At 40.3% G+C, this 26,947-nt stretch overlaps 1 protein-coding gene across 2 annotated transcripts; it reads right to left on the bottom strand.

Annotated features, from left to right (window-relative positions):
- Positions 1 to 659: 659 nt before the first annotated feature.
- On the bottom strand, positions 660 to 26,896 carry PANK3 (pantothenate kinase 3). 2 transcript variants are annotated; one of them, XM_037397221.1, is made up of 8 exons: positions 26,259 to 26,896; positions 16,561 to 16,913; positions 14,876 to 15,129; positions 14,068 to 14,244; positions 11,647 to 11,770; positions 8,504 to 8,629; positions 7,049 to 7,100; positions 660 to 6,469 (listed from the first exon to the last, which is right to left on the bottom strand). In XM_037397221.1, exons 1-7 carry the CDS (start codon positions 26,284 to 26,286, stop codon positions 7,050 to 7,052), a joined length of 1,113 nt encoding a protein of 370 aa, XP_037253118.1. In that variant the 5' UTR covers positions 26,287 to 26,896; the 3' UTR covers positions 660 to 6,469; position 7,049. The 2 variants fall into 2 exon arrangements, with proteins under 2 accessions (XP_037253118.1, XP_037253120.1); XM_037397223.1 differs by lacking the exon at positions 26,259 to 26,896 and having other exon boundaries at positions 16,557 to 16,913.
- Between the last annotated feature and the right edge of the window lie 51 nt (positions 26,897 to 26,947).

Here is a 26,947-nt window from a genome sequence, read left to right on the forward strand (position 1 = left end):
ATGGAGTTTTCAGGGTTTCATTTTTGACAGTTTAAAGCAAAGATCTGTAGGTTGGATGGCTAAAAAATTTGTACAGTGAACCCTGAAGAACAGCCTCTAACACAGCAAGCTTGTCACAAGAGGCACCACCAACATGCTGCTGCGGCACAGACCTCATTCCTGACGACCTCTTGCCCATTAGGCATCAGATCAATGTAATTTGGTTCTTCCAAAACGTAAGCAAAGATCAATTCCAACAGAGAAGTAATTGCAGTTTACATGTAACATGCAGTTTATACATGGAAGTATTTTATTCAACAGGAAAATACCACTCTGAGTCACCTGTGTGCATGAATCGGCATGTGTTCTGAAGTTAATCTGGAAGGCAAAAGCTTACAGTAGCTTCACTGCATGCTTTCTTCTTCAAGACTACAAAACTAACCCTCTTTAGGGTATCAAATGTTTTTAAAAACAGGACCTGAATCTAAGAACTGTGAAGCGTAGGCTTTTATTAAAGGAGAGGAAGAAAAGAGCATGAAAACCACACCCGTCATGTTATCCTAGTACGAAGTATTATGCAACAACCCACCCAGTATCAAGTATCACAGCAATTTATGATACTGCAGCAGAACACCACACCCAGAAATCCCTACCCCAAACCCAGAAATGTAGGCGAACAATGAACAATCTCAAATTATTTATTAGGAAAGACAAAGTACTGTTTCAACATTCATACAGAACAAATGGTAATAAAACCAGGAAAACAAACCGTAGAAAGTAGGCCCATCACAGAGGAGTTGGGTTATGACAAAGTAAATGAAATCCAAACTTCATGCAAACAAGCAGTAAAGAATTATTTACAGTTTTGATGGGATGAATGACATCATTGGCCATTTTTGGGCCCCAACCAAATTACTCCATGACATATTAAAGGGATCTAATCTGTACATTCAGTAACGAGAATCTATAAAAAGAAAAATAATTTAAACAATTTACAAGAGCTGTATTACAGATGGCATAAAGGTATCATTTACAAGAGCTGTAGTAACAGGTGACACAAAGGTATTAATCAGTAATTTATGAATAAAAATTTGTAGCACGTATTTTTACATCACATCTTCAGTGTCTGACAGTAAACAAGAAAGTGGAGACATAACATGAGTGCAATGCAATAGAATAAGGCAACTTAACCAAATGGCTCTTCGGAGAACTTCCATCCCACAAGGTTTACAATTTATAAATTTGCCCATCCATTTTGCTAAATAAGTAGAACAAATATTTGAAGACAGCAATTGGTGATTACAAGGCCTGCATATGATGAGACAGCAGATGGAAAATTAGATACTCATTTGTTAATGCCAAAACTCAGGAATGTAAAAAAGTGCAGATTATCGAAAGCCCTCTATATCCTATAACATCAACACACTAATTTTCATATTCTAGATGTCAATTTAATGTCTCAAAATACTAATTCACTAGTCTTATAATTCTTTTGTAATGCACCATCTGAACTATCATACCTCCTCCCAAAGCTTGTATTTACAATGTTCTTAAATTGATGCTAGAAGAATTGTGAAATGCTAGCATTTACAGGAAAGATTAGCAACTGACACACCATAGTCCAGTTTATTTTATAGGCAAGACTCACCCAATTTAGCTTTTAAAATTCTTTTAAATGGATATTTTTGCATTTTCAACAACTTCCCCAAATGTTTACAGTAATGGCTGATTTTCTTTAAGTTTTAGCAGAGGACAAATGCCAATTGTGTTTTAGTTGATACTATTTGTTTAAACAGCCACAATAACTAAACAAGATTAAGGATAACCCTGAAATCCAGAAAGGAAAAGTCATCCATATCATAATGCACAACAGGAATGTTATGGGCCTTACACAAAGCAGCACAGGAAGCCAAACCTGCCAACAACTTGCCACATGAACAAAGTCCACATACTCAAAAAACCAAAAGGGATGCTTGAAATAAGGCCATAAAATATTTGCAAATGTTAGATTTTAAGTCTGTGAAAAGGACCAGGCCATAAATATTGTATTTAGAATCTATTTTTAACAAACAATTTAGCATTAGCAGGAATATGCAAAGTGGCACTACTGTGTTCCCCAAGCAGAAGATCTTGAAGCCAAATCTTGCTCATTAGTTTAAAAGTCCCCCATTTAAGAGAATCGTCCACTGATGTAACTGAAGTGGGCAGGATGTGGCATTCAGTTATGCAAACCTAGACTGCTCAAGCATATTCCTTTAGCACATTAACAATTACACATATATTACAGCATCTTTTGAGATGTTTTCGGAAAGTTTGTTTTTAAGAATACTTAATATGGTTTACATGTGTGAAGTAAACAAAACGAATAGAACAGGCTTCTTTAAAGAATTTTATCACAGATGACAATACTGGTAACGTACTTTAGAATGTATCAGTAAAACTTAAAGAATGTAAGCAGTGAATTATCCCTCTATACTGTGATAAGGCTTTTTTTTTTTTTCTTTATCTCCCATGGTCACGTCTGAGGATTTAATTCACCCACTTTATCCACAATGACTGTTAAGTCTGCCTCTTCTCACTGTGCGTTAAAGGGAAATGGAAAAATCAGTACAAACAAAACATTAACTGTATACGTCAAGTGTGTTCCTAGCTCTGCACTGTGACCTACAGACCTTGGTCAAATACTTTTAATGTGACCCACAGATTTCTGTTCACTTTTCAACCTCAGGAAAGCTCTGCTCTGTATTACATTCTTTAAGACTACATAATCCAAAACAAGGGTGTAGAAAGCCCTGTCGCTAGGAAAACACCGATAAGGGAAAGAACTAGTCTTGTTAGGTGCGCAAATGGACTCAGGATAAAAAGCTGACCATAACTAGATCAACAGAATTGCACTGACCTTCATCTCTGTTCTGAACTAAACTGTTTCCTTAGGACTATAGCCATCTAGTATCCAAGACTGTGAATAGTGAAAGTAATGTTGAAAATAGATTGAATGCAAATTTAGGTATTAATGTAAGTTAATGACTGAATGCACAAGACACCATCTAGTCTTCAAGAAGCACAGATTTGCTCTAAATAAGACATTTCAATTAGTTTCAAATGTTAAAATCCCACTGTTACGCTGAAACATTTAGGAATGAGAAGTTATTGCAACTTATCTGGAAGTAGGTATTTCCTGAAGACCTATACTGGATAGAGACAAAGGCTTAGTATTACAACACTTCAAGGCAATATAATTACCTTACACGTATACTACCAACAACTCAAATGAGAGTAGGAATCTCACAGTACTACTGAAGGAGTATTTAATCCATTATAAGCCAGAACGGAACTTCTGTTCTTAATACACAGGCTGAGAGCAAGTGGGATAGCGTGGTCCTGTATTGTTTCCATGTCATAACTCAAATTATGGACAGAGGTGCTGGTAGAATCACAGGTGCTGGCTCGTAGAACAAACACTACAGAGGGGGAAAGATCTTCAAGAGGCAGGTCAGATAACTGAACACCCTTTGAAAATCCTGACAGAACTACAAGAAGACAAAGAAAGTGTATCAGTGCCGCTTCCTTCAGAACTGTTAAACTTACTGAGGGTTTACTAAAAAGAATGAAAAGGTGTTTCTACTTGAACATCTGCTGGCTTCAGTGAAGAATGCTGAAAACATGTTCATTCCAGCTTGCTAAATATTCAAAATGTATTGTAGAAGTTCCCTTCTCATTCAAATTGCAGTTATCCTAAGCAGGACTAGAAAGGTGGAAGCAGTTAATAGCCATACCAACTTGGAACAGCTTCATGTAAAAATGGGACTTCTTCAGCCAGAAATAACCTGTACTTACCTGACTAAGAACCTGTGTGATCTTTCAGGAGATACTTCTACAACAAAACTGTGCGTATTACTTAGAAAGAGACCAAGCTGGAGGGATAAGATCAAGAAATGCAAAAGCATTACACCTAGATAAGGGCTACAGGGATAGGAAGCCAGAAACCTGATGTTGTTTTCCTGGCGGCTCTAGCTACACTGGATTGAAGGGATCATCTCCATGGCCAATAAAATTACCTGCCATTTCTCTGGTAAGCAACACTGGTTAGGAAACCTCATGGATGAAGTCCCAGTACCAGCAAAACTGGCATATGAAAAAATTAAAAAGGCACTCACATGGCTGATTGAGCTGAAAACAATTACACATTCAAAATGAACTTTACATTTTACTTTAGAAGACCACAAAACAACTTGCCTCTAGGGAAGTGGTTCCACTTGAGAAGACAACAGTAGCCCTGAGAAAACCTCAGATTTTCCCTACTGTAGCATATTACATTGAATCAATTCACCCTAAAGCTGCTTCAACCAGTTAGCTTTGAGGAAAAAAAAACGGCAAGGGTGAACATTAAAAGAGAAAATCAGGAAAAAGCAAGTTACTTAAGTGATCTGCATAAAGGAAACAAGCCTTTTCAACCTATTTAGATGAAAAGACTTTAAGGCTTATCTTGTAACTGCTTATGATGCCTAGGATGTCTATTTGTGGTAGAGTCAATCTTTATAGACTCTAGTTCTATGTTGAGAGAAAGTGAGATGAAACCCAAAAATGAGGCTTAAATACAGGACCCCTGGGATTTAAAGTAGGGTTTGACAACTTCTCTGGCTGCTCTTGTAATGAAGTAACAATTATGCTGATAAAACTAGCAAAAGGAAGCCAATTGTTTTAGAATCTCAAGGGAAGAGGTAGGGCACACGTTTTGATTCTCACAGTCGTTTCTATACAGCACAGCTGCTCAAGAATTACTCCATTAATTTCTTCTGTAACTCTGTACAATTTACTTAAAACACATCCTAGGTCATATCAACTTCAAATGGTTTAAGTGAACCATGGTCATAAGGCAATCATCTTCTACATGCGCTTCTGGTTAAATATACAAGTAACTTCTAACTACTGCTTCAAGAGCAGCTCTCTTTCCATATCACAAAAAGAGAAGCGAAGTAGCAATAAATACAGTCTAAAGGAACTGTTTCTAATCAAACTGTAGTACATTGTCTTGAAGTACCTCACTTTGCAAGAAAAATATGCAGTTGGTTTGCAAAATTTTCAGGAGGCTGTCAAACCATTCAGAAAGCTTTTATGAAGTTTTATAACCAAATAAAGGTTACTTTCCCTAGTACCTTAAAAGGAACAGTATACAGCATTTATAAAGACATTCTCTAAAAGCCATATTCACTTATTTTCTGAAGTGCTCTGATTTAGCATTAGATCAGTTGAACTGTGAGTGTTACTCTTGTTTGGTTCTTTATGTCTAAGATGAAACATCAAATCAAGCACAATGGAAACGTAGTATGAGTACCAGGAAAAGCAACAATAAATGGAACTGCATTTGCGATTGGCATTGGGCTTAATGAACTGGCTACTCTTAAGTTACTGTACTCTTAAAAGATCACAGAATATTAAAAAACACACATTAATATGGGGCTTTGAATTTTAAGAAAACAAAGAGAAGACTGAAAATAGCACATAGAGGTTTCTAACACACTGGGTGGATGTGTCTGTGAATACAACACAGCCATGCTGTGGAGTACTTGAGCAATCAGTTTTAAAAATGCCTTAAACCCGAGGATATGAATGTGTTCTAGTCTGGTTGTTCCTCATGCACTTATAGGAAATATTTAACATTAAAATGATATCATAAAATTGGGTAGCTCTTTAGTCCACAGTCATACAGCTAATGACTGTATAATATTTTTACAGGTTTAAGATCTCATGCCCTGGCTTCAGGACTAAACTTCCTACAATAATCACAACTGTAAATTTTTAAAGTATACAGAAAACCCCAAAGATCAGTTCCAGAGTATGGATGTTATCCCAAGGCCACAATTTGATGAATGGTTCCATATTGCAAGTACACTCAATATTGGTCCATTTAGTGCTGCAATACAAACTCTGATGCTGTCCTCAACTTTGAAAAACAAACTTCCAAACCCAAAAGCAAGCTAACAACCTTCCATTTTCAACACCTAATTAGGCTCTGATCAACTCTTAAAAAATTAAGGAGAAATCACATTTTCAAATTCGTATGATGGGGCAGAATTTTTCTAAACTTCCACAGAAATGAGCCAAAGCATCAGAATTATGAGGTCCCGTATTTAGTCTATTTGATAAGGATTTCTTCAGTTCTCTCAGACTTTATGGTACCTCTACAAATAAATTCTGACATCATAAGTCATTAAGAGACAAATACCTCCCCCCCACCCCCCCCAAAACAGAAGGCATTTTGGAAGTCATGTCCTCAAACAAAAAAACACCACCACAAATCAACCCCAAAATCCGCCTTCATTAATCACTAAGTTCTTTTCCAAATCCAAAGATGGAGGTGATCTTCCCAAAATACCAGCTGCATCTTCAAACACATGAAGAGGGCAGGTGAGTATCTTCACAAAACCTTCAAAACATCACCTGCTTTATCTGCTGCTTTGGCTGATCTTTTGTGTTTCAAATCTTCCCACTGAAAATTAAAGCATTAATATTATTTCCATTACACATAAAAATGAAACCATTATTCTCATTGTGGGAAGCAAATGCCTACAGTTTCTTCATCTTGTAGACAGTACCTTCCTGTTTTTGAAGTTGTTTTCTGTAAGTACACACGGGAAATTGTGCTTATAATATAGTATAACTAATGAATGTAATTTTTCATTCACTAGTTATATACAAAACTGATAGGCTTAAAACCAAAAAAAAAAAAAAAAAAAAAGGAGTAAACCTGCAACATTTTCATGCCAAGCACTTAAAGGTTCAGCATTCCTTCTTCTGGAAGCTTGTTTTCAGAGGTTGTATTGCATATTCCAAGTTCAATACTGGCCACATGTACCAAAGAACATAACCAGTATCTCAAGTGGTTCGCTTTCCAATGCCCAGAGTGAAAACCCCTCCCTTAAAATGGCAATATTCAGTAGCTAATCACTTCTTAAAAACAGTTACAGAAAATGTGCTATTTGCATCTCCTCGACCTAGATTTAGTTCCCATTGCCGTAAACAAGTGTCATTCAGGTGGAAAATAGTTCAGTACAGTGACATCTGGTACCTCAACTGAAATTTGGCAGACCAAGAAGAGCACCAACAGCTCCAAAGTATCCCTGTTCAAAACAAATAAAAAGAGTATTTCAGGTTCAAGTAGGGTATTGCATTCTGCACTAATCACATTTCAGTGACGACAAAGCATCTGGTGGAGCAATGCTACAGGAAGAACACCATACGCTTAATACATAATCTTTCACAGTAATTTTTTAACCTTCCTGAAACAAACATTTTATCCTTCTTATCCAGCTTAACTTTAGGACATTTCACCCCAAGCCTCCCCATACACTGCAGGACTTTTAAGACACATATCAGTGGCTCCTTAAAACACTGAAATCAGGTTTGGCTTGATTTGTTTTTCCTAGAAGAACTGCATATTTTGGTTGTCAAAGGATCTTCAATATCCATAGCAACGCTATTCCTAAGGTGTAAGTAAAAAATTTCTTACACTGACTTCCCCTCATATTTTCAAAGAATTATGTTCAAGTTTCAACACCATTTCCTGGACTGTATACTTACCTGCATACAAAGAACCACGCTCTCCTTTTGGATTATATTTCCCCTCTGGGGGAGATGTTCCCCCTCCCTATAACTATGAAATAGAGAAGCATTTGGACACTACACTTGACCAAATGCAAGATTTTAAAATTAATCCAAGAAAAATCACAAGGGAGGAGAACTAACAAGGAACCGTTCTGCTGTTACTGCAGAAACTAGCACCAAGACAGGCTACTGTCAGTCTCAGGATAAGCAAGCAAGGAAAAAAGTTGTGAGAATCAACTGAAAGGGAATAGATGTAACATTGTTATCCGTAGTACTTACAAACCAACAGAGAACAAAAATTGCCAGCTCACTGCCAAGAAGCTACAAGCTTCCCAGCTGCTGCAACCTGTAATTAATACAATTCCCCGTATTTTAACCAGAGCAGGTCAACTCTCTCGGCATAACATACTGATCTAGATCGCAGCAGCTGCCCGAAAGCAGGTTAATCTCAGATCATAAAATCACTACAACAACTTCAAGGTGTATCTGTGGTGGTATGAAAGCCGTCCTTGTTAAAAGCAGTCTCCACTTCCAGGATGTTGCTCAAACTCAGTTGAGAACAATTTAAGTATTTCAAAGGGCCATGCTTTAGATTTCTCTGTAATCTTTTGAAATACAATACTTACTATTGTTTCCACCCAAACCCAAGGAAAGACTGTTGAACCTTAGCACAGAGCTTAAGATTTTCTTGTCCCTCTCCAAATACCTATAATGTGAACTGAGATACCCCAAAGCAACCTAAGTATTTCCCTGGCAGAGAAACCTGGCACCAGAGAACCAATACAGTAAAACAAACCTCTCACTTTAATGTTTACTGAGTACTTGGTGTCTCACAGTATCACACATGCAAGAGTTACTCAATACCTGTGGTTCTGATTTGTGGTAAAACAATATATACAATAAATGAACCATAGCATACCTCATGTTCTAGGAACAAGGCCTTCAGCTGCCCTTTTGACCAATAATCCAGTGCATATGCAAGAAGCTTCATTGACAAAGTATTCACACGTAAGAAATTGCCAACAAACACAACTCTGTTTATTTTCTAAAAAGAAGAGAAAACCAGCAAAGGATTAAGTCTTTTTCACTGTTTAACACAGCTTTGAAAAATTAAGCTATGAAAGAAAAGACTGTCTTGAGCAAGAAAAAAAACAACAAACAACCCACAATTAAAACATAGTTCCAAAATTTAAAACGCAGCATGCTTGGGGAAAAGGAAAAACCGTGCAACCCTCAACAACTAAGGGACTTAATTTACAGAGAAGCAGCATTTGTGTTTCAAATTAAGTGAGCATTTTCAGCAATTAAGCCAAAGAAACAGCCCAGCTAAAAGTGAAATTAAATGAAAAATACTTATATTTGGTAGAGAAGACTCAATGCCTTCATAGCCCTGTACAATGCTGCTTGATCCATATGCAACAAGGCAGCACTGTAAAGAAGCCGAAGACAGTAAGACATAACAATGTTCTTTTCATCTTCAGACCTCAACACACCTCAGCGTAACATTAAACTAAGACTTAAATACTAGACGTGAGCTGTGAATTTTAATCGTCACGTTTAAAAAAGTGAGAACTGTGTAATTTTCCCTATTCACTGAAAAAAAACCAACATTAAGTAGAAGCAACAGTAAATACTGGTTTAATGATAATGAAAGCAAGAACCAAAGACAATTTAATTGTGTTAGTGCTTAAATAAATGCCTAATTATGTTAGATGAATATTCATATCAAGTTGTTAAAAAAGCTAGTATGACAATTCAACCTGTAGTCAAATGATTAACATGCAACTGTTTTTCACCATCTTGATTAGTCCACAGTGAAGACAAGTAAACACACTGTTAAGGCATCCAAACATAACTCTGCTCTATAGCAGAAAGCCAAAATAATTAATTCCATTTTATCTTTATACATCAGTTAGATATTAGTTTGTGTATGCCTATTAACCATTTCTTATGATTTGTAGTTCTGTGACATAGTTGGAATCAGACCAAAAAAACTTGGAATAAAGCTAACTTGCACAGTTTATGAGTCCCAATTTGTACTCACTTACTCCACCCTTAAATACAAATTGCATATATTTGGCTCAGACTATTAACATGTACTTTGCATTTCACCCTCAATTTAACTCTTTTGTCACCAAGCTTTGCCATAAAGCAATAGCCAAAATTAACTTTCTCCTCCAAGACAAACATGAGAGAAAGAGAAGGAAACTGAGGGAGAACTTGCAATATTGAATTCAGAAAAATATATTAATCTGGCTCCTAAGCAAAAGAAGGGTAACTGCAGCTCACAAGGCTGTTGGTATTTCTGAGACTATCACATTCATAGATTTTAAGCACAGCTCTAAGTAGTTACCCTTAGCCTTCTCCAAGAAAGCTGTTACTAAACCTCACCTTATCCAAAGTTTTTTGATAATGAATGAGGAAATCCCTGCTGCTTAAACACCCGTATCTTCTACACCTAAATTCAGTATTCTTTCATAGGTTCTTGACTGTCCATGCTAATCGTATCAAAACTGAACGCATACTGGTTCTGTTTAGCAGGGCTTTGAGAAACAGAGGATGACAGGAAACCACCTCTGTATCAACCAGTAAGATGACAGGTGTCAAAACAATCTGAAGTCTCAAGAGCTGGTAAAAATTAAAAATGCTTAACTACAAGCAAGGCTTTCTACAAGCTTTGATCAGAGAATAATTTCAGCTTGAAGAAACTGCTGGAGGCCATCAGGTGCTACATACTGCGCAAAGCACATCTTTCAGCAACTTAAATGTTGAAGTTGTTCAAGTCACACATTTTGAAACATCAGGGCTTAACCGCTCTCATTGTGAGCATCTTTTTCGCCTTATACCAATCAGAATTCTCTCTGTTACAAGTTACATCCATGGCTTCCCACCCTTCTGCTGTGCACAGCTGTACCAGGCACCGTCTTCCCTGTAACCCTCTCTAGGTAAGTGACAACCATTCCAGGCTACAGCTTCTTCCTCAGGATTAACTTGGATCCCTCAGTGTCTGCTCATACATTAGGTACTCCAGGGCAGCACCCTGCCTTGGTAACCTGTTAGACTTGTTCTAGTTTGCTAGTGCTTCTCTTTTGGTGATGGTGGTGGCTGGGAAAGAGGGGGAAAAGTGAAGCCTAAAGTATCACCTCCTCTGACCTGCTGCCCATGTTCTTGCTAGTGCATCTCAGCACAAGGCCAGCCATCTCGACGGCACATGTACACTGCTGGCTCACGTTCAGCTCAACTGCACGCACCCTCCTCTCTTCTACAATGCTGCTCCCTAGCCAGACTGTACCCCACCTTTTGCTTTTGCTGTCAGGATGCTATCCTGGAAGATCAACAAGGTATTCTGGACTCCTTATGCCGTTGGGACAGCCTTCCACAAGATCCTGCTTCCTAAATTCCCCCCAAATCAGAGTCCTGTTCTACTCAAGCCTATCTAAAGTCTCTATTCTGCTACTTGCCTTCACTTTCCTCGGAATCTCAAACTCTATTGTTTCAAGGCTGTCACTGAAATCCCTGACCAGTTCTTCACTCATGAACTGCAGGTCCAGCACCATGCTTGCTTGGTCAGCCTGCCTAGCACTTGTGTCAGAAAACTGTCCCCAGCACACTGAGCAGTATGAATTGCTTGTGCCTGCCACATTACCCTTCCAATGGAGGTCAGGATAGTTCCTCATGAGACCCAGGACTTACAAGTCCTCTTGTATCCCATGCTGCATGTGTTTGTGTAGAGACTTAAGTCAAGCCCACAGTCATCCTGTTCCTGCAAGGGGACTTCAAGTCCTTACATCTCAACATCCTGCACTCCCCTCTCCCTCACCTGCCTGCAGGCTTTAGATTCCATTCCCTAACAAAGCTAGTTTGAAGCCCTTCTCACTAGATTACCCTCCCCATTGGCAAAGATATCTTTGTCCCACTTTTCCCAAGGCAGTCAAAATATTCTGAACCAACTTCTTCATTTCATTTGGGAATGTACTAGAAGGTTTAAAATGATACATCATTTTAGCAGACGTTTAACTGGAAACCAAATAATAAACCTATAGCTAGATCAGAAGCTTTTACCTCATTTACTGCACACATCCGGGCAATAGATCCAATGTTATTGGTGATGGTGACCAATATGGCTCTTGCAAGATCTTCTTTGCTAACAGACTCTCTCTTCTCTTTGTAGATCATATTCCCAAAACTAGAACAAGAAAAACTTCCATTAAGTACAAAGTGATTCATATGCATTTGAAGTAATTTCAGAATGTAATTTTTATGCTGTAACAGAACTTAAGTCTCACATTTGTTCTTACGGAGCTCCCGTTTTAGATCTGTATTAAATACAGCAATTTGACTACTAACACTACAACGTGCCTATTTATTCCTTCACAGGAAGCAGTCAATCTTGTTACAATAATGACCCCCAATCAAATATTTTTCTTTAGACTGACTTCCATGAAAAACCATCTACAGCAAAAAGTAGTCTTATTCTTATGCAAGGCTACACTGCAAATCTAGTCACTGTAAATTAAATCGATGCATAAGTCTGACTGGTGAATCTTCCAACTTGTCGTGCTTCCTTCCTCAATCATCATATCTATCCAATCCTCAGTTCTCGAACCAGAAGTAAACCAGAGATGAGATGAATGGTTTTAGGATGGAACGCAATCCTCAGGCAGAAACAGCTGACAGCCTGCGGTGTAGGCCAGGGGTCCTCAAACTTTTTAACCAGGGGGCTGGCGCGCGGATGAAGTGGCAGGCAGTCATCTGCGGCTGCTCGGTTCCCCCCCCAACCCCCGGGGGGGTGGGGGGTGGCCAGGGGGGGTCTGTAAATACTGGGGAGTGGATTGAGGACCCTGGGGGGGCTGTATCCAGCCCGCAGACCATAGTTTGAGGACCCCTGGTGTAGGTTATATAAATGAAGAGTTCTACATGAGAAGGACATTTCCATTACTATACACAGTAGATAATTTATTACAAGTTACAGAAGAAGAAAAAGCAAAACAAGAATCCATAGCTATGCACGATATTTTACCACTAAGGACTCTGCCATATTTAAGTCAGTTCAGAGAGCCAGAATCCTGATTATTCTAAAACTCAAGTAGTCCTTAAAGATCCTAACAGTCTTAAAAAGTAAACGAGAATAAAAAGTACCTATATACAGAGCGAGTTAAGATGTATTGACCGAAAGTGTAAAGTTTGCACATATTAAAACCTCTCAGTATATGCTCTCTCAAGAGGCTTGAGCTCAGCTGGCCAGAAAGGGAGAAGAATTAAGTTACTGTGAATTAAGACCTCTTACTACTGAATAAGAATAAAGATTTAATGAACTCTTACGCACATATTAGTTTCACTCCCAGAGTTTATTCTTCTTACATTTCTTAAGGCTAAGAAGCTGTAATATCACCAATAATCTTCCCCAACGGAAATAAAAGTTGCAGCTATGACAAAACCCCTCTGTCACTGGCAGAAAATTACATTCATTCTCATGGCACAAACTGTTTGTGTTTGACAGCCTTCATAAGTGAGAAAAGTAGATAAAACATTATGCCAGGTGTGTGTACTGACAACTATGTACCAAAAAAAAGCAGTCTTTCCAAAAATATGAAGAGATACTACGTAAGAGCAATACAAATGTCATCTTCCATTCACCTTCCCTCTGGACAACAGTCCTACTAAAAAGATTCTAGGAAGTCAAAAAGTAATCTGCTTCGTCTTTTCTCTTGTCCTGGATCCGGCTGGGATAGGGTCAGTGTTCTTCCTAGTAGCTGGTACAGTGCTGCATTTTGGATTTAGGATGAGAACAATGTCGAAAACACACTGATGTTTTAGGTGTTGCTAAGCAGTGTTTAGACTAAGTCAAGAAGTTTTCATCTCCTCACCCCACCCCACCAGCAAGGAGGCTGTGGGGCACAAGAGGCCGGGAGGTGACACAGCTGGGACAGCTGACTCCAACTGACTCAAGGGACATCCCACACCATATGACATCACGCTCAGCGTATAAACGAGGGGGAAAGGCAGCCACTGCCTGGGAACTGGCTGGACATCAGTTGGCAGGTGGTAAGCAACCGTGTTGTGCATCACTTGTTTTGTATATTCTGATTTTTTTATTGTTATTATATTTCCCCCTTCCACTTCTGTCCTATTAAACAGGTCGGGGAATGAGCGAGCAGCTGTGTGGTGTTTAGTTGCTGCCAGGTTAAACCACAACACCTCTGCACTTTGTTCTTGCCACTCCTACGATGACCTCACATTCTCTCTGACCCATGAAAGCTGTACGCGACATAAAAAAGAAATCTTGTGTGTTATCTAGCAAGCAGGCACCTGCAGCTGCATGTGGCTTTGAATCTTAAGGATAACAGAGTACATACACTTTTAGGATAAGAACTCGACTACAATAGTTTGCAAAAAGCAGTTTTATCTGCATTAATAGTTCAAGTCTTGTTTTTGAAGCCTCCCAAACCAGCAAAAGAACCAACTAAAAGATCTCTTGCTTACCTGGATGCTACAGCCCATCCTGGCAAGCCAAATCTTTCATAGTCTCCTCCATAAATATCTCGAACCAGTTTGTCAGCATGTGTGCTGTCTCCTTTGGATGCCATTTCCAGAGCTTCTTCAAAACTTTCACAGCCCGTCAACAAACTGCATAAACCAAGAAAGGTCCCTCCACCTAGACTAAGAAGAAAGAAAACTAGTTGCTTTTTCATAGGATTTCCTCACATCAAAGATTCTTACATCTGATTAACAAAATAAAACAAATAAAGCCCTCCAGCTTAGCTACCAAGCTGTCTGCCTTCTTGCTCAAGTTTCACTACACAAACAGCTGTCAATCAATTTAACATTTATATAAGTCACTTACAGGAAGAGCTAACAAATAGTTACACACTCTCACAATATAAGCTGGAAAACTTAATCAGAAAGAAACTCCCTGAACACCCACATCATGTTACTGACTCTGATCCTTGATCATTTACTTCAAGTTGTGTGGACACGTTTATTCTTATGGAGCAAGAGAAATACAAGTTTGCTGGACACATTATCAAAACTTCAGATACAACCTATAAAACTCACTACAGAGCACTTCTAGCACTCCTTGGTTGATAAATAACATACTAGTTAAATCTCCTCATTAACAGAACTACAGGAATGGACTTCAATGAATGCAGTTGTAATAAAGTAAAATACTCTTCCATACCATAGAGTGAGGGAAGGGATAGGTGCGGGGAGTCAGGGAGAGGAACCCCTTTGGAAACAGAAGGCTCATTGTTCCATAGACTAACAACTCCAACATGGGTCTTTAAGTTACCTTGTTCCAGTTACTCTTTTATAGTTGTCTTTGGAATGGACTGATAAAATACTGACTCCTGAACCAATGTTAACAACCAGCAACGGGTATGGATCATCCAGGTTAAAAGGCATCTTTTGGCATCTCTCAGGATCTGAGGCATTTTCAAAATAATAGCACTCTGCCTGGCCATTGAAGCTGACAGAGTCTATATACAATAAGCCTTTGACAAGGCAGTCAAGCTCATCCAGTTTGTGCAGCTGGAGGTTTCCAATCTGTGTTCAAAAAGAAAGACAGTGTCAATGTGTTCTAACATTGCTTAAATATACTACAAATTTATGACTAAGCTTCTTCAAGTTAGGCAGTACGAGTAATCTCAGGTGACTAATTCAGGAACTTCAATCCCACTATAAAGCCAACAAAGAATTCAGGATTAAATTCTGAATACAACAATTAGCAAGTTACTCTGACTATAAATCTAGATCTCAGACTTGAATCAGGAATAGGCAGGTGATATAAATATCTGCTGTGGTAACTCCAAAGATAACTTCTGAGATACTCAGACATTAATCCATCAAAAATTAGCAACATTTTTCATCAATCTAAGTAAAAAAAAAAAAGGTCACCAAACACCCTAGAGGCCCCACTGAGCATCATCTCAGTGAAACTTACATATCTGCACATCTTTTCAAGGTTTGTGGGTTTCCTTCCCCACCTTAGAAGTCCAACAGTCATTTCTAAGATGTCAGCAGATAAAAGCCTAAGGTAAAAACCTCAATGGCATCATACTAACTCTCCTTGCAACTTTATTAATGCTCTAAAGGTCATAAGAAGAATACAGGTCAGAAATTCTACAGGACTTCAGGGTCTTTCTCAGTTTTGCACAAGACATTTAAGCTGCCATTCTCTCATATAGCAGAAATACAGTTTAACAGGTGCCGTGGATTGCAGGAAGGCTGTAATTTCACAGCATAGTTAATCCAATTTAACTCTGGGCTTTCACAAAAAAAGTGATCATGCTCTCTCCCTTACTGCAGCAGGGGGTTCCATTAGAGTCCAAACAGGCAGCTAACCCAAAAAAAAACACCCCTGAAGTCTATCTCTGAATCAGAGGAGCTCACATTTAGAAAGCAACCCACAGTTAGATTATGAAGTTGCACAATCAGACCAGACTGCACACTACTGACTGACATCGGCACAGATTACAGCACCACCAGTCCCCTCCTCTTCCCCCAGGACCCTTCAGCTTTTCTGGCCGTGGCACAACTGTGAAGCTTCACTGTTAAGCACATATCTCTAAACAATGCACTGGACTAAATTAATGAGGATAATCCTACCCACAAACATTGAAAACCTATCATTAAAGGCGGCTTAGGAAAGAAAATCCGAAGTGACTCAAGCACCTCACTGGTTTAAGCACATCTCCCATCACAGAAAACAGATCAGAAAATAGTTAACTTCCACAAAGGCGTCCTGCATTTCGCTGCATTAATGGAAGCTTTTAATTAGCTGTTAGCAATAGATCTTTGTGTTTATGATGATGTCAGAAAGTGTATTTTTACATTATCATACTTAAGATTGAAAACCCAATGAATAAATAATAATTTTTGAGCATGCCCCTGTTTTTCAAAATACTGCTTATTTTAACTCATCATCAGCAATGCTTTTAGCATTGGCTTCAGTACAAGGAAAGACAGGCTACCTACTGTGCGAAAGTCTTCTTCAAACTTGTAAGCGCCACCACCAGTGGCACAGAGCACCGTATGTAGTGTTGAGAAGTTTTTATTTCTTCCCATTTGGATAAAAGTAGGCAAATCATGAGTTGGGAACCGAATAAAGTGCAAGTTTCCTCTTCGAGCAAAAATTGTTAAGTCTTTCAGCTCAAGGTGGACATCTCGAATGCCAGTGGATCCATAGGCTACATTGGAAGTCAGGTATTTGCGGATGCTCTTCAAGCTTTCAACTTCCTCCTGCTCCTCCTCCGCAGTGATATCAATAGGTTCAAAGTATGCAAGTTTCACCAAAGTTCCCCCAATGTCCATGCCAAACCATGGAAAAGCTGTGAAGATACAAGAATTAATTGATTAGCTTTGTTAAAGTGCAAAAGCAACACATGTAACTTAGGACTAAACCAATGCTATACTTTTTAACAAGAAAGCCATTAACAAAAAGTCCTCACAGGAACAAAGAATTAGTGCTCATCTCCATGGCATGATCTTAAATACCCCTCTGGCCACAGGTAAAAATGCAAAAATGAGCAGCTCTATTTACATATTTAAATGCTGTCACATGTGCTCAGGAAGTCCATCTAAGAACTCCCCAAATCATACTGTATTTTTCATACCAACTAAAGATTCACCCACTTTTTTTTTTTTTGATAACAAAGGATTGAAGTAACCTTCACTCCTAAAATAATAGTTTTGACATAGTTTAGCACAAAGACTGCAATGCAAACTCATGAGAAAGCAGGTGACACATTACAGCTGACAGCAGCAGGACAGGTATTCCTCCTCAGTTATCTTTTGCTCACATAACTTGCTTCATTTGAGAGGGAAGCATTAATTTATTTGCATGTATTTTAAAAACTGACAGAGTGTTAAGATGCCCAAATTATGGAGCTGAAGAGAGCTCTTCATATAACCTCTGAAGTTACAAAGGGCTCATAAAAAGTACTATTAATAAGTACACATAAGGTAAAAAATATTACTGAATCTAGGTTCTGTTTTTCTTCCTTTGTACCTTGGAAAGGAAAGGATTTCTGTAATATAGAACAATACTAAACCGCAAGCATTTTGTCTTTGTCACTTTTGTAGGATGACTGCAATTCCTAACAGGGATTCTACGGTTTATGACATCTAGAACCATGACTTGGATATGCCTTTATCAATAAATCTTCCTAACTGTGTTGTGAAACAGAAACCCAGCAACCCTACGGCAAAGGCAACATCTTCATCAGAGTTTCACCACTCATCTCTCAGAATCAGTGTTTAAAACAATTTGTAAGTTTAAGAAAATCCTGAACAGCCAGCTGGGAAGCTCATATTTTTATGTCCTACCTGACAGTATAACTTGTTAGGTTGATTATTATTATTATTTTATCTATATTCTGTAGAGTTCCAATTTATTTCTTCAGATGCAATTCATATCCTATAGAAGCATGAAACTTAGGGACAAAACCGAGAACACGTTAACATGTTCATCATGAGTAGGATGCAGTTATGTTGGATTTACATTACCAGTGGGATCTAGCCTTGAGAAGAATGGCCTACCGAAACACTTCAATGTATTTAGCCAAGGTTGGCTATGTGCCAGTTCATTTATGACATGAGTATAGAAGCTAAAAACAAAACAACACAACACACACCCCCACCCCCCCAAAAAAATCAAACCACATCAGAAGAAACTTACAATGTTGCCTCAACTCCCAGGAAAAGATGTCCAGAGAATATTGTCAGATATTGACAAAAAACAATTGACTCAGTAACCTTACTCATTTTGAAAAAAAAAAAAAATAAAAATTAAATACAAGGATAAATTCTGGGAGTAGACTCTAGCCCCAAGCAGGAATAAAGATATTCTATAAACCTCCTGTCTGTTCAATAAAGCTGAGATCTAAGCATAAGACTAAGCATAAAGTCACACACTAACTGACTTCACAACTGCATACCTGACTTCTTTGCACTGTGACTCTGGACATCAGAAAATCTGTCATGTTACTGTTTGACCACAAATAACTGATGTTCTATTAAGCAAGCTCACAAGTTTCAGCCTCTTGTCATCAACAAAGTAACAAGACCAAAACCAAAGAAGGGTGGTTGATTCACCCAACAGGCCAGAAAGTGTCTGTGGGAGTCAGTCCAACCCATTAAGCACTTAACTAGGACACAGCAAGCCAAGAACTACCTAAAATACTTGGGATTTTTCCTGCTCAGTGGACCTACTGAATACCTAGGATCTCATTTTCCATAACAAGAAAGAGGGGGAAACCTCTGAAAGTTCAACTGATGACCTTAAGGAAGACTGGCGCAAGTAATGCCTGTTTGTCAGAAGATCCACTGCATCCCATGTTAAATGACCCAAAAGGCTTTCGCAAATATAGCATTAGCCACACCTCTTAAAATCTCAAGGTTTATATATCTCGTACACCAAGTAAAAACCAGCAGCAGTTGAACTGTTAAGGGAGTTTATTCCATAATCAAAATGAGAACATATTTTATGTTGAAAAATAGGATCATGCTGTAGAACATCAGTTTTCTGGATTAACTGAGTGATCTTAACAGCAATTCAAGGATTTTGAGACTGAGGAAATAGGTCACAGTTTTCACCTCTGTAACAAACCCCAAGAAATTTCATATTTTTCTATTGAAAATTTGTCAAGATTTGGCTGGTATGTACGTTGCTCGGATTTAGTTTACAAGGTGGAGCAGTACTGACAAGCAACCGGGCCCACGTACTGTTGACTTACTCCTCATACCAGCAACCCTGAAAAAGATATTACACAAGGATTCTTGTGTACATAAGCCACTCTTGATTGATTTATATACAGGTTAAACCAGGAAAATTAAAGCCATTTTGTTTTCCAAACACAGAAGGGGATACACATATGTATATATCTGGCAAGTGCATAATCAGTTGAACTGTAGCTATGATTTTGGGACTGCAAGGATACAAGATTTACCCATGCATAAGCTACCTCTAAACATTAGAAATACCCTGACAAGTTAGAACATAATTGTACATGGATGCAGCATGGAAACCTTGTGAACTCCCCTCGTATTGCTGCAGCCTTCAAACCTGTTTTGGGTGGATCTTGGCTCAGGATCCATCCTATCCTGGATGCAGGGGGAATGATGAAAACAGCAACCCACGTGAAAGCACCAGTTCCTCTTCCAATTACTGAAAAGTGATTTCATTTGCAGGGTTGAGATTTCAGGATGGAGAACTACTTAGAAAATGCACAATGCGCTCAAGTTTCCTACAAGGCTTCCCCTCCAGAGGGCAGCCAGGCTATTTGTGGCAATGGCTGAAAACACCACTTCTCCTTTAAGTCAAGCCATACATCCATGGAACCTGTGCATCACTTTACACCACACGAGCACTCTGCTTAAAGCAATGTTACTACCCTTTGAGGCATGTTCACAGCATTAGTTTTCAATCTTACATATGCAATCTGCAGCATATACCAGCACCTGTATAGTCTCTCAAATCCATGAAAAATTTAATTCTGAGGTACTCTTGTATTTGAAAGCTGGCTTGGAACAAGACAAAAATAGCATGGTACCTTGGGCTGAAAATATACAAAATAAATATATAAATGATTCTATAAAAATTATTTTTATAGTCTTATCTGTGGGTCCTGCTTCTTTGAGTGAGAGATTTAGGAGCAGAATGACGGCAGCACAATCTTTTGAAAAAAAAAAAATCCCCAGACATTAGCTTGATCCTTACAGCAGTCATAGTTAAAGAAACATGCCTGGATAAGATCAATACCAACTGCACAACCTTCATTCCAAGCTTCTAGCTCTGCAGATACCAGGTTTGAGGACTTGTGCAACTATAAGCACCATTCTGCAGCTTCAATTCCTAAGGAATTGAATGCACCTGCACTAAAATGGGCCTTTTTCTGTTCTTTATGGGGATTTGGTCATTAGATGACTTTTATTGGCTGTTCCTCTTTGTAAGTGTTCTTATTCCTAGGAATACTCTACCAAGTGATGCACAGCTCAGGTGTATTCCTGGCTGAGAATTTAACTGCTGTTCACAGAAAAAAATCCAGTGCCCCATCTTTTCAAAGTTTAGCTCCTCTATGCAGAGGTCAGCTCCAATTTGAAAAAAAGAGAAGCAGGAACTGAGCTTTTTACTCAACGAGCCCAACTGCCTTGGATAGACCACATAAAACTGCTTCAAAAACATGCATTCTGCTTTTAGGAAGTCAAGCCAGGCCCTGTTTAAGAGTACATAAAACATGTATTTTCACTATCTCAGAAGAAACAAATATGCAAAGTAGAACACAAATGGGAAGTCAAATCCCGTACGGTTTAATGTGACACACTGCACCACACTGAACTGTCTCCAACCGGAGAAGAGCAGCATCACAACGTCCAACCTCCTGAACTCCCAATCCAGATTTTCTTGCACCTCCCAGCACTGCCAGGAGCCACCGTGGTCCCTATGTAGACACAGCAACCAGGAACATGCCACGAAGACAGCTTTGAGGAATCACCTGCTCGGAGCTAAAAAACTCCATGATGTTTTAAGAGGGTTCCATAGAAATTGCTTCCTGCAATGTAGAAAAGCATTTCCCGCATGGGAGGAGTGCTGTCACAAGATGCTGTGGTCAAGGAATGATATAGCAGTTCTGCCTAGTAAGAAAACCCACGCTGACGGCTGTTGGTTGCTTTTTTAAATTATTTAGAGCTACACAGGGAGGCCTTATTCTCTTGTGTTGGCACTGCTCAAGTTAGTGGCGTACTTAGTTTCTGACAGCAATCTTAAGGTTACTTGTATCTTATCATATAAGGTCTTTATATGCCAAAAGGAAATAATTACAGTAAAAAGTCTCTCCCGTGCCAATACAAGCACAAAGGTTGAAGTATTTTCCTTTTCTATGGGTTCTGCTGCAGCACAGCAGAGGACCTTCAAAGTTCCCCACCTGGACCACATACTAGTAATTTTACTGAAAAACAGATTACTGGTAACCTCTTTCCTATCAACATAATGACACATTTGAAACAAATACCTTTAAAATATCTCTTTCTCACCGTAAAATAAAATAACAGTCTGAATCAACCCTGCATTAAATTAACAAGAACTAACCTTTGAGGAAAAGTACCTAACTCCTAACTCAAGCAGGGAGCTTTGCACCATAAAATATCCCAATAAATTCACAGCTGTCAGTGAAGCAGACAATAGGCTGCCAGATTTTGTGTCATCCTTGGAAGAAAGCTTACGTATTATTAAGACATAAGAATGTCGCACTTTGAGTATAAACACATCTTGGGGAACAACAGCCAAAGTGTGCTGCAGTTTGTGATTCTATACTGGCTTAAAATACAAGGAAAATGATCATGAAATCACGTGAAAACTTAAGAAGTTCACTTCTGCCAGCACAGCAAAAATTCTTTATGAGTGTATGCAGTGTTATCTGTTCTGATGCACAAAACTTATCTAATTTAGCTTGGTACGTAGTCTTCGGTAAGAATAGGATCAAAGTTAGTTCTGTTATCTGATTACTGACAAACAAACAAGTTAACTATACAAAAGTTATACTGAACTATTACACTGCATTTGTAAACACAGCAACTTAAACTAAATGTATCTTGTGGTTTCTCCAAATGCATTTTCCTCTATGTACATGCATACATCGTTATGTTTCCATTATTTCCCTAAAGCATCTGCATACAGCAGAGTAAAAATTAATGGTAAACTAACACCTAAATCAGCTAGCAGTCTAAGGTAGCTAACATCTAATGGGTCAAATTAAGAGAAAACACACCAAAGGCTGCTGAACTGCTAAATCAAGTGGGATTAACCCGATAGCTAGGCAGCAATGTGCCTTTGCTGTACCTACGTTACAGATATGTGTCAACAAGCCTCTACAGAGCAAAACCGCACATCAAGTGCCCTTAGCCCTGGAGACACAGGCGAGTTCCTCTAACTAGTTTTGTAACAGGTTTTTGGTTAAAATATCTGGAGTTCAGCTCAACATAGATTTGGGCTGGACAGAATTAACACCTGAATTAAATGTCATCTGACACATCTGTCTCATTCTCTCACTTCCCTCATGGGAAAACTTCTCCATCCAAACTCACCACACTTTCCCACTCGGTCATCTCTAATCACACTACGTTTACCAGTGGGAGGACAGGTAGTAATTGGCAATTACTGTAACTGCTCTTCATTAGGTTTATCACATCTACAAGTGGATACCATCTAAAGCTAATACAAGACAAATATCACTGCTTTCATCTTCTCCCTCCTTGCTCATCCTGTTAATTTTGTTGACATTTCAGCAGCAATCTCTTTGGGGATAGCTGTTTTTGTTATAGGAAGATACAGCATGCAGAGGCATAACCTAACACTGACAGATGCAAACACAGTATAAACTCTGCCTGGCAGTATTAACCCATTATTAGAAATACATTTTTCCAAGTGCACTGGAATGAGAGCCTATAACATCTGCTATAGGCTAATAATCAGCTTTCAAGGACTAATAAGAAAATACTAGCATACATAAGACAAAGCAGCAAGTTCTATGAACAGAAAAATCAGTTTAAGAGAGTCCTCAGCAACCTAAATGGATTTTTCATCAGTTTACTACACAAATCTTGCATGGGATCACTGTGTCCACAATGACTACAAGTCTGTAGAGAGAAAATAAACTTAAGATTTTCATCTTTTCTTTATACTGGTACAGCATTTTGAAAATCTCTACTATGTACTTTCACGCATTAATGCGTCTCAATTCACCTCAAGGGAAATGCAGACATTTGTTCTCAAACTATTTTTAATAAACAATTTAAAGTGGCAAACTGTAACAAGTAACATATACTGCATACTAAATACTAGATTTCTTTGCCTTTCCTTCAGCGGTCCGTTACACTCCAGAGCCAAGATGAAGGACTCCACCTCCCCTGAAGAGCACAGCATGCTGGCACTTCCCTCCTCTTGGTGCCTTGCCTTCCCCACCAACACCAAGAGCTCTCTGAATGAGCAGCTCCTCTTTCGTTTAGAGGAAGACAGCCTGTTCCTCTCTCGCAGCAGCAGTTCTGTGAGACTCTGCTCTCACATTTATCATAATCTCCACACCCAAAATAACCTTTGCAAGTTTCTCTTGAAATTGCCAGCCATTCTTCCTACAGACATTTCCTCAGAAGAGCCACCACGCAACTACTCATTGGAAGGGTCCTCCAGAGGTCATCTAGTCATACTAGCAGGAAAATTGCCAACTCTAGATGAGGTCAACTACGGTTTTTTCCAGGTAAGACCTGAAGATCTCTCAAGTTTTTCAAGAATCCTCCAAGGATGGTGACTCCACAACCTCTTCAGCTTCTACTGCAACACTAACTACTTAGTAGAAGGTTTGCCTAATTCAAATTTGTTATCCTCATTTAAAATGCCTATCACGTCCCACCACCTGCACCAGAAATTTAAATAGCCCCTTACTAGCCTCTTTCAGAACAGTCCATCTCAGAAGCCATGTTCCGTAAGTTCAGCTGCATTTCTCAGGTTTTACAACAACAAAGTAGCAACAGCACTAGTCAGGTAAAGATTTTTGAAAGGGAGGCCTGCGCAAAGCATGTCTAGACAGTTTATCCACATTAGAAATTCTGAACTTGTTAAGTGTCTTACCCTTATTGTTACTGTCATTTCTCTTATGACGGATATGGCGCTTAGTGCAATTGTGCTTTCTGTCATGATGCTAAACATCACAGATAAAAAGTACCGGTAGGCTAAAGCAATCTTCTCAATTCCAGTTTGCAGGCTCTTACAACAGTGTAACAAACTCTTGTTAAACAATGATCAACCATTTTCCCCTTTCATCAAATCTGGCTCAAGCACAACAATAAAATACTCATTTTGCCTAAGAAACGTATACCCACTCTGCAATTGTACTGAAAAGTGTCTACGACTGCCTTATCTAAATAATTTTTAACTAGACTGTCTCAAAGTGGTACTTTAAGTCCAATTCAGCTTTCACGCTGAGCATAATAAGCCAAATCACAGCAGTACAGGGCATCAAAGCCCCTGAACATCAGTGGCCTTTTCCATCCTCAGTGCTTTTGTGGGTCTGCTCCTCTTCAAATATTCAGCTGCTCTCCCACTGCAGTGCGTGCGACTAACCAAGACAGACATCTGCACAATGGGTCTGAAGTTCATTGCCTAAGTGCTATTATTTTTAAAAAATCCACTAGCTTCAAAATAGGTTAAAAAGTCAAGATGAAATAAACAATGTAGTTTGACACTGTATTCTTCCCTTCCACTGCTTGTGCAGTTCCAATTGTTACCAACTGACTCCCATCATAAAACCAACATCAAAGTTCAGGTTCAAGAACTGGAGAAGTCCAACTACAAATTTAACATATTTAATCAGTTAAAACTTCTTGATAACACTTGGCATTATTATTAGAACATGAGGTTTAAACCCACGACTACAGAAAACAAGTCTTCGAGGCCCAGCAGAGACACTCCTGAAATTAGCAGGTTTCTTGCAGCAGAAGCAGCCATACTGTCACCATTTTAAGTTGCCAAACCACTAGAACATCTTACAACCAACTGCTGCTCCAGAGTCTTGGTATCATTCCTCTAATGCTATACCAGGGGGAAAAAAATGCTGTCTGAACTGTATTCTTCATAAACATGATTACAGTCAATTCAGCAATTTCCACACCGTGGCACTAATAAGAGGTGACAGCTATAGTGTGCTCCAAGATGCGTATTTAGGGTTTTCTTAGCACACAGCACAAGAAACAAAGTATCTCCACAGCCAAACTCAGTTCCATGTTTATAGCTATTTCAAGAGCTGCGCTAGTTCCTCCTGTGTTAAATACACCTTTGCTGATGATGATCTTGTTGGGCTGCTCAAACAATATATTAAAAACACACACTTCCAATATACTCTTAGTTGTATGCTCTTCATGAGACAGGCATGTCATATGACTAACAGCAGGCCTAGCTCTTTAGGACTAGCCATCTTTTCCACGCAGTAACCCACCCTGAAATAAGTCTTCAAGTATGATGACAAAAACCAGCCTAACTCAGCAGAGTAACCCCTGCATCCCTGCCAGCTCAGGTACACCCACGCAGCCCAACAGGTGTGCTGACTTGCACAGCTGGATCTGTTACACTGGGGAAACACCACTCGTATGGAACTGGCTGTATATGATCCAATTCTCTCTTCCCACAGAAAAGCAGTGGTAGCCTCAGACATCTGGTTCAGACCCAGGTGAATACAAACATTTGCGCTCTCCGAAACAAATATGGCAGTCCGCATAATAAAATAGTACGAAATATTATTACAACTGTGCTTACTAACAGGGAGAATTCAGCACATTTTAATGAAAGACATACACCCAAGTATTATGAACTACTGTCTCTAAAAAAAATTGGAAGTTAATTAGCCCTTAAAAAATAAAACTGTAGCAACTGCAGACGCCTGCGCAGGTGCTCAGCACACCACTTAAGTGCCATCTTCGTCAAAAACAGCACCCAGCCCCAAAACACGGGTTCCGTTACTCTCTGTTCAAAGAGAAGCCCTTCCAACGCCAACACCGAGGGTCGCCCGAGCCCCGACCCTCACTGAGGAGGGGCCGCCAAGGAGCGAGCAGAGCCCCGGCAGGCAGCGGCCGAACTCAGGGCTCAGACCCGCCCGCCGCCCCCCGGCCCCGCCGCCCCCCGGCCTTACACGGCTTCTTGGCATCCTTGATCTTCATGGTGCGGCGGCGGCCCGGTTCTCCAGCCGGCTGGGGCGGGCGGGGCGCGGCGCCGCGCTCGGGGTGCGTCTCCTGCCCCTCGCCTGATGGGGCGGGAAGCGGCGGCGGCTCCGCGGGGCTGGGCCTCGGTCTCCTGATCCGCGGCTGGTGGGCGCCCGCCTCCTCGGGAGCGGCGCTGGCAGCGCCCACCGCTATGCCCGCGGCCCGGGCAGGGGCTCGTCCAGCGGCGGCATCGGCTTTCGCGCCGGGGCGGGGGGACGGGGACGGGGGCGGCGGCCTTCACGCCTGGCCCGGCGCGGCGGCTGCGGCCCGCCGCGAGGTGCCGAGCATCAGCCCCGGGGCCGCCGCGTAGCGCCGCGGAGGGCAGCCCTTCCCGCCGCCTCGGGGCACGGCAGCAGCCGGGGAGAGCGGCCCGGGACGGCCCCCGGGGGCGGAGGCGCGGGAGGAGGCCCCGCTCGGGTGCGGCCGAGGGCGCAGGGGCTGCCCGCCGCCGCCGCCGCCGCCCCTCTCGGCAGGAGGGCGACCCCGGGCCCCCCGCGGAGGCCCCAGCCGAGACGGACACGCCGGCCGGGCGCTGGACCCCCTCCTGCACAAGATGGCGGCCGGCACCGGGGAGCCGCGGCCGCGCCACACAATGGGGCCGAGGCGGCGCAGCGGCTCC

Source organism: Falco rusticolus, chromosome 8 (genome assembly GCF_015220075.1).
Source record: "Falco rusticolus isolate bFalRus1 chromosome 8, bFalRus1.pri, whole genome shotgun sequence".
Taxonomy (NCBI): Eukaryota; Metazoa; Chordata; class Aves; order Falconiformes; family Falconidae; genus Falco; species Falco rusticolus.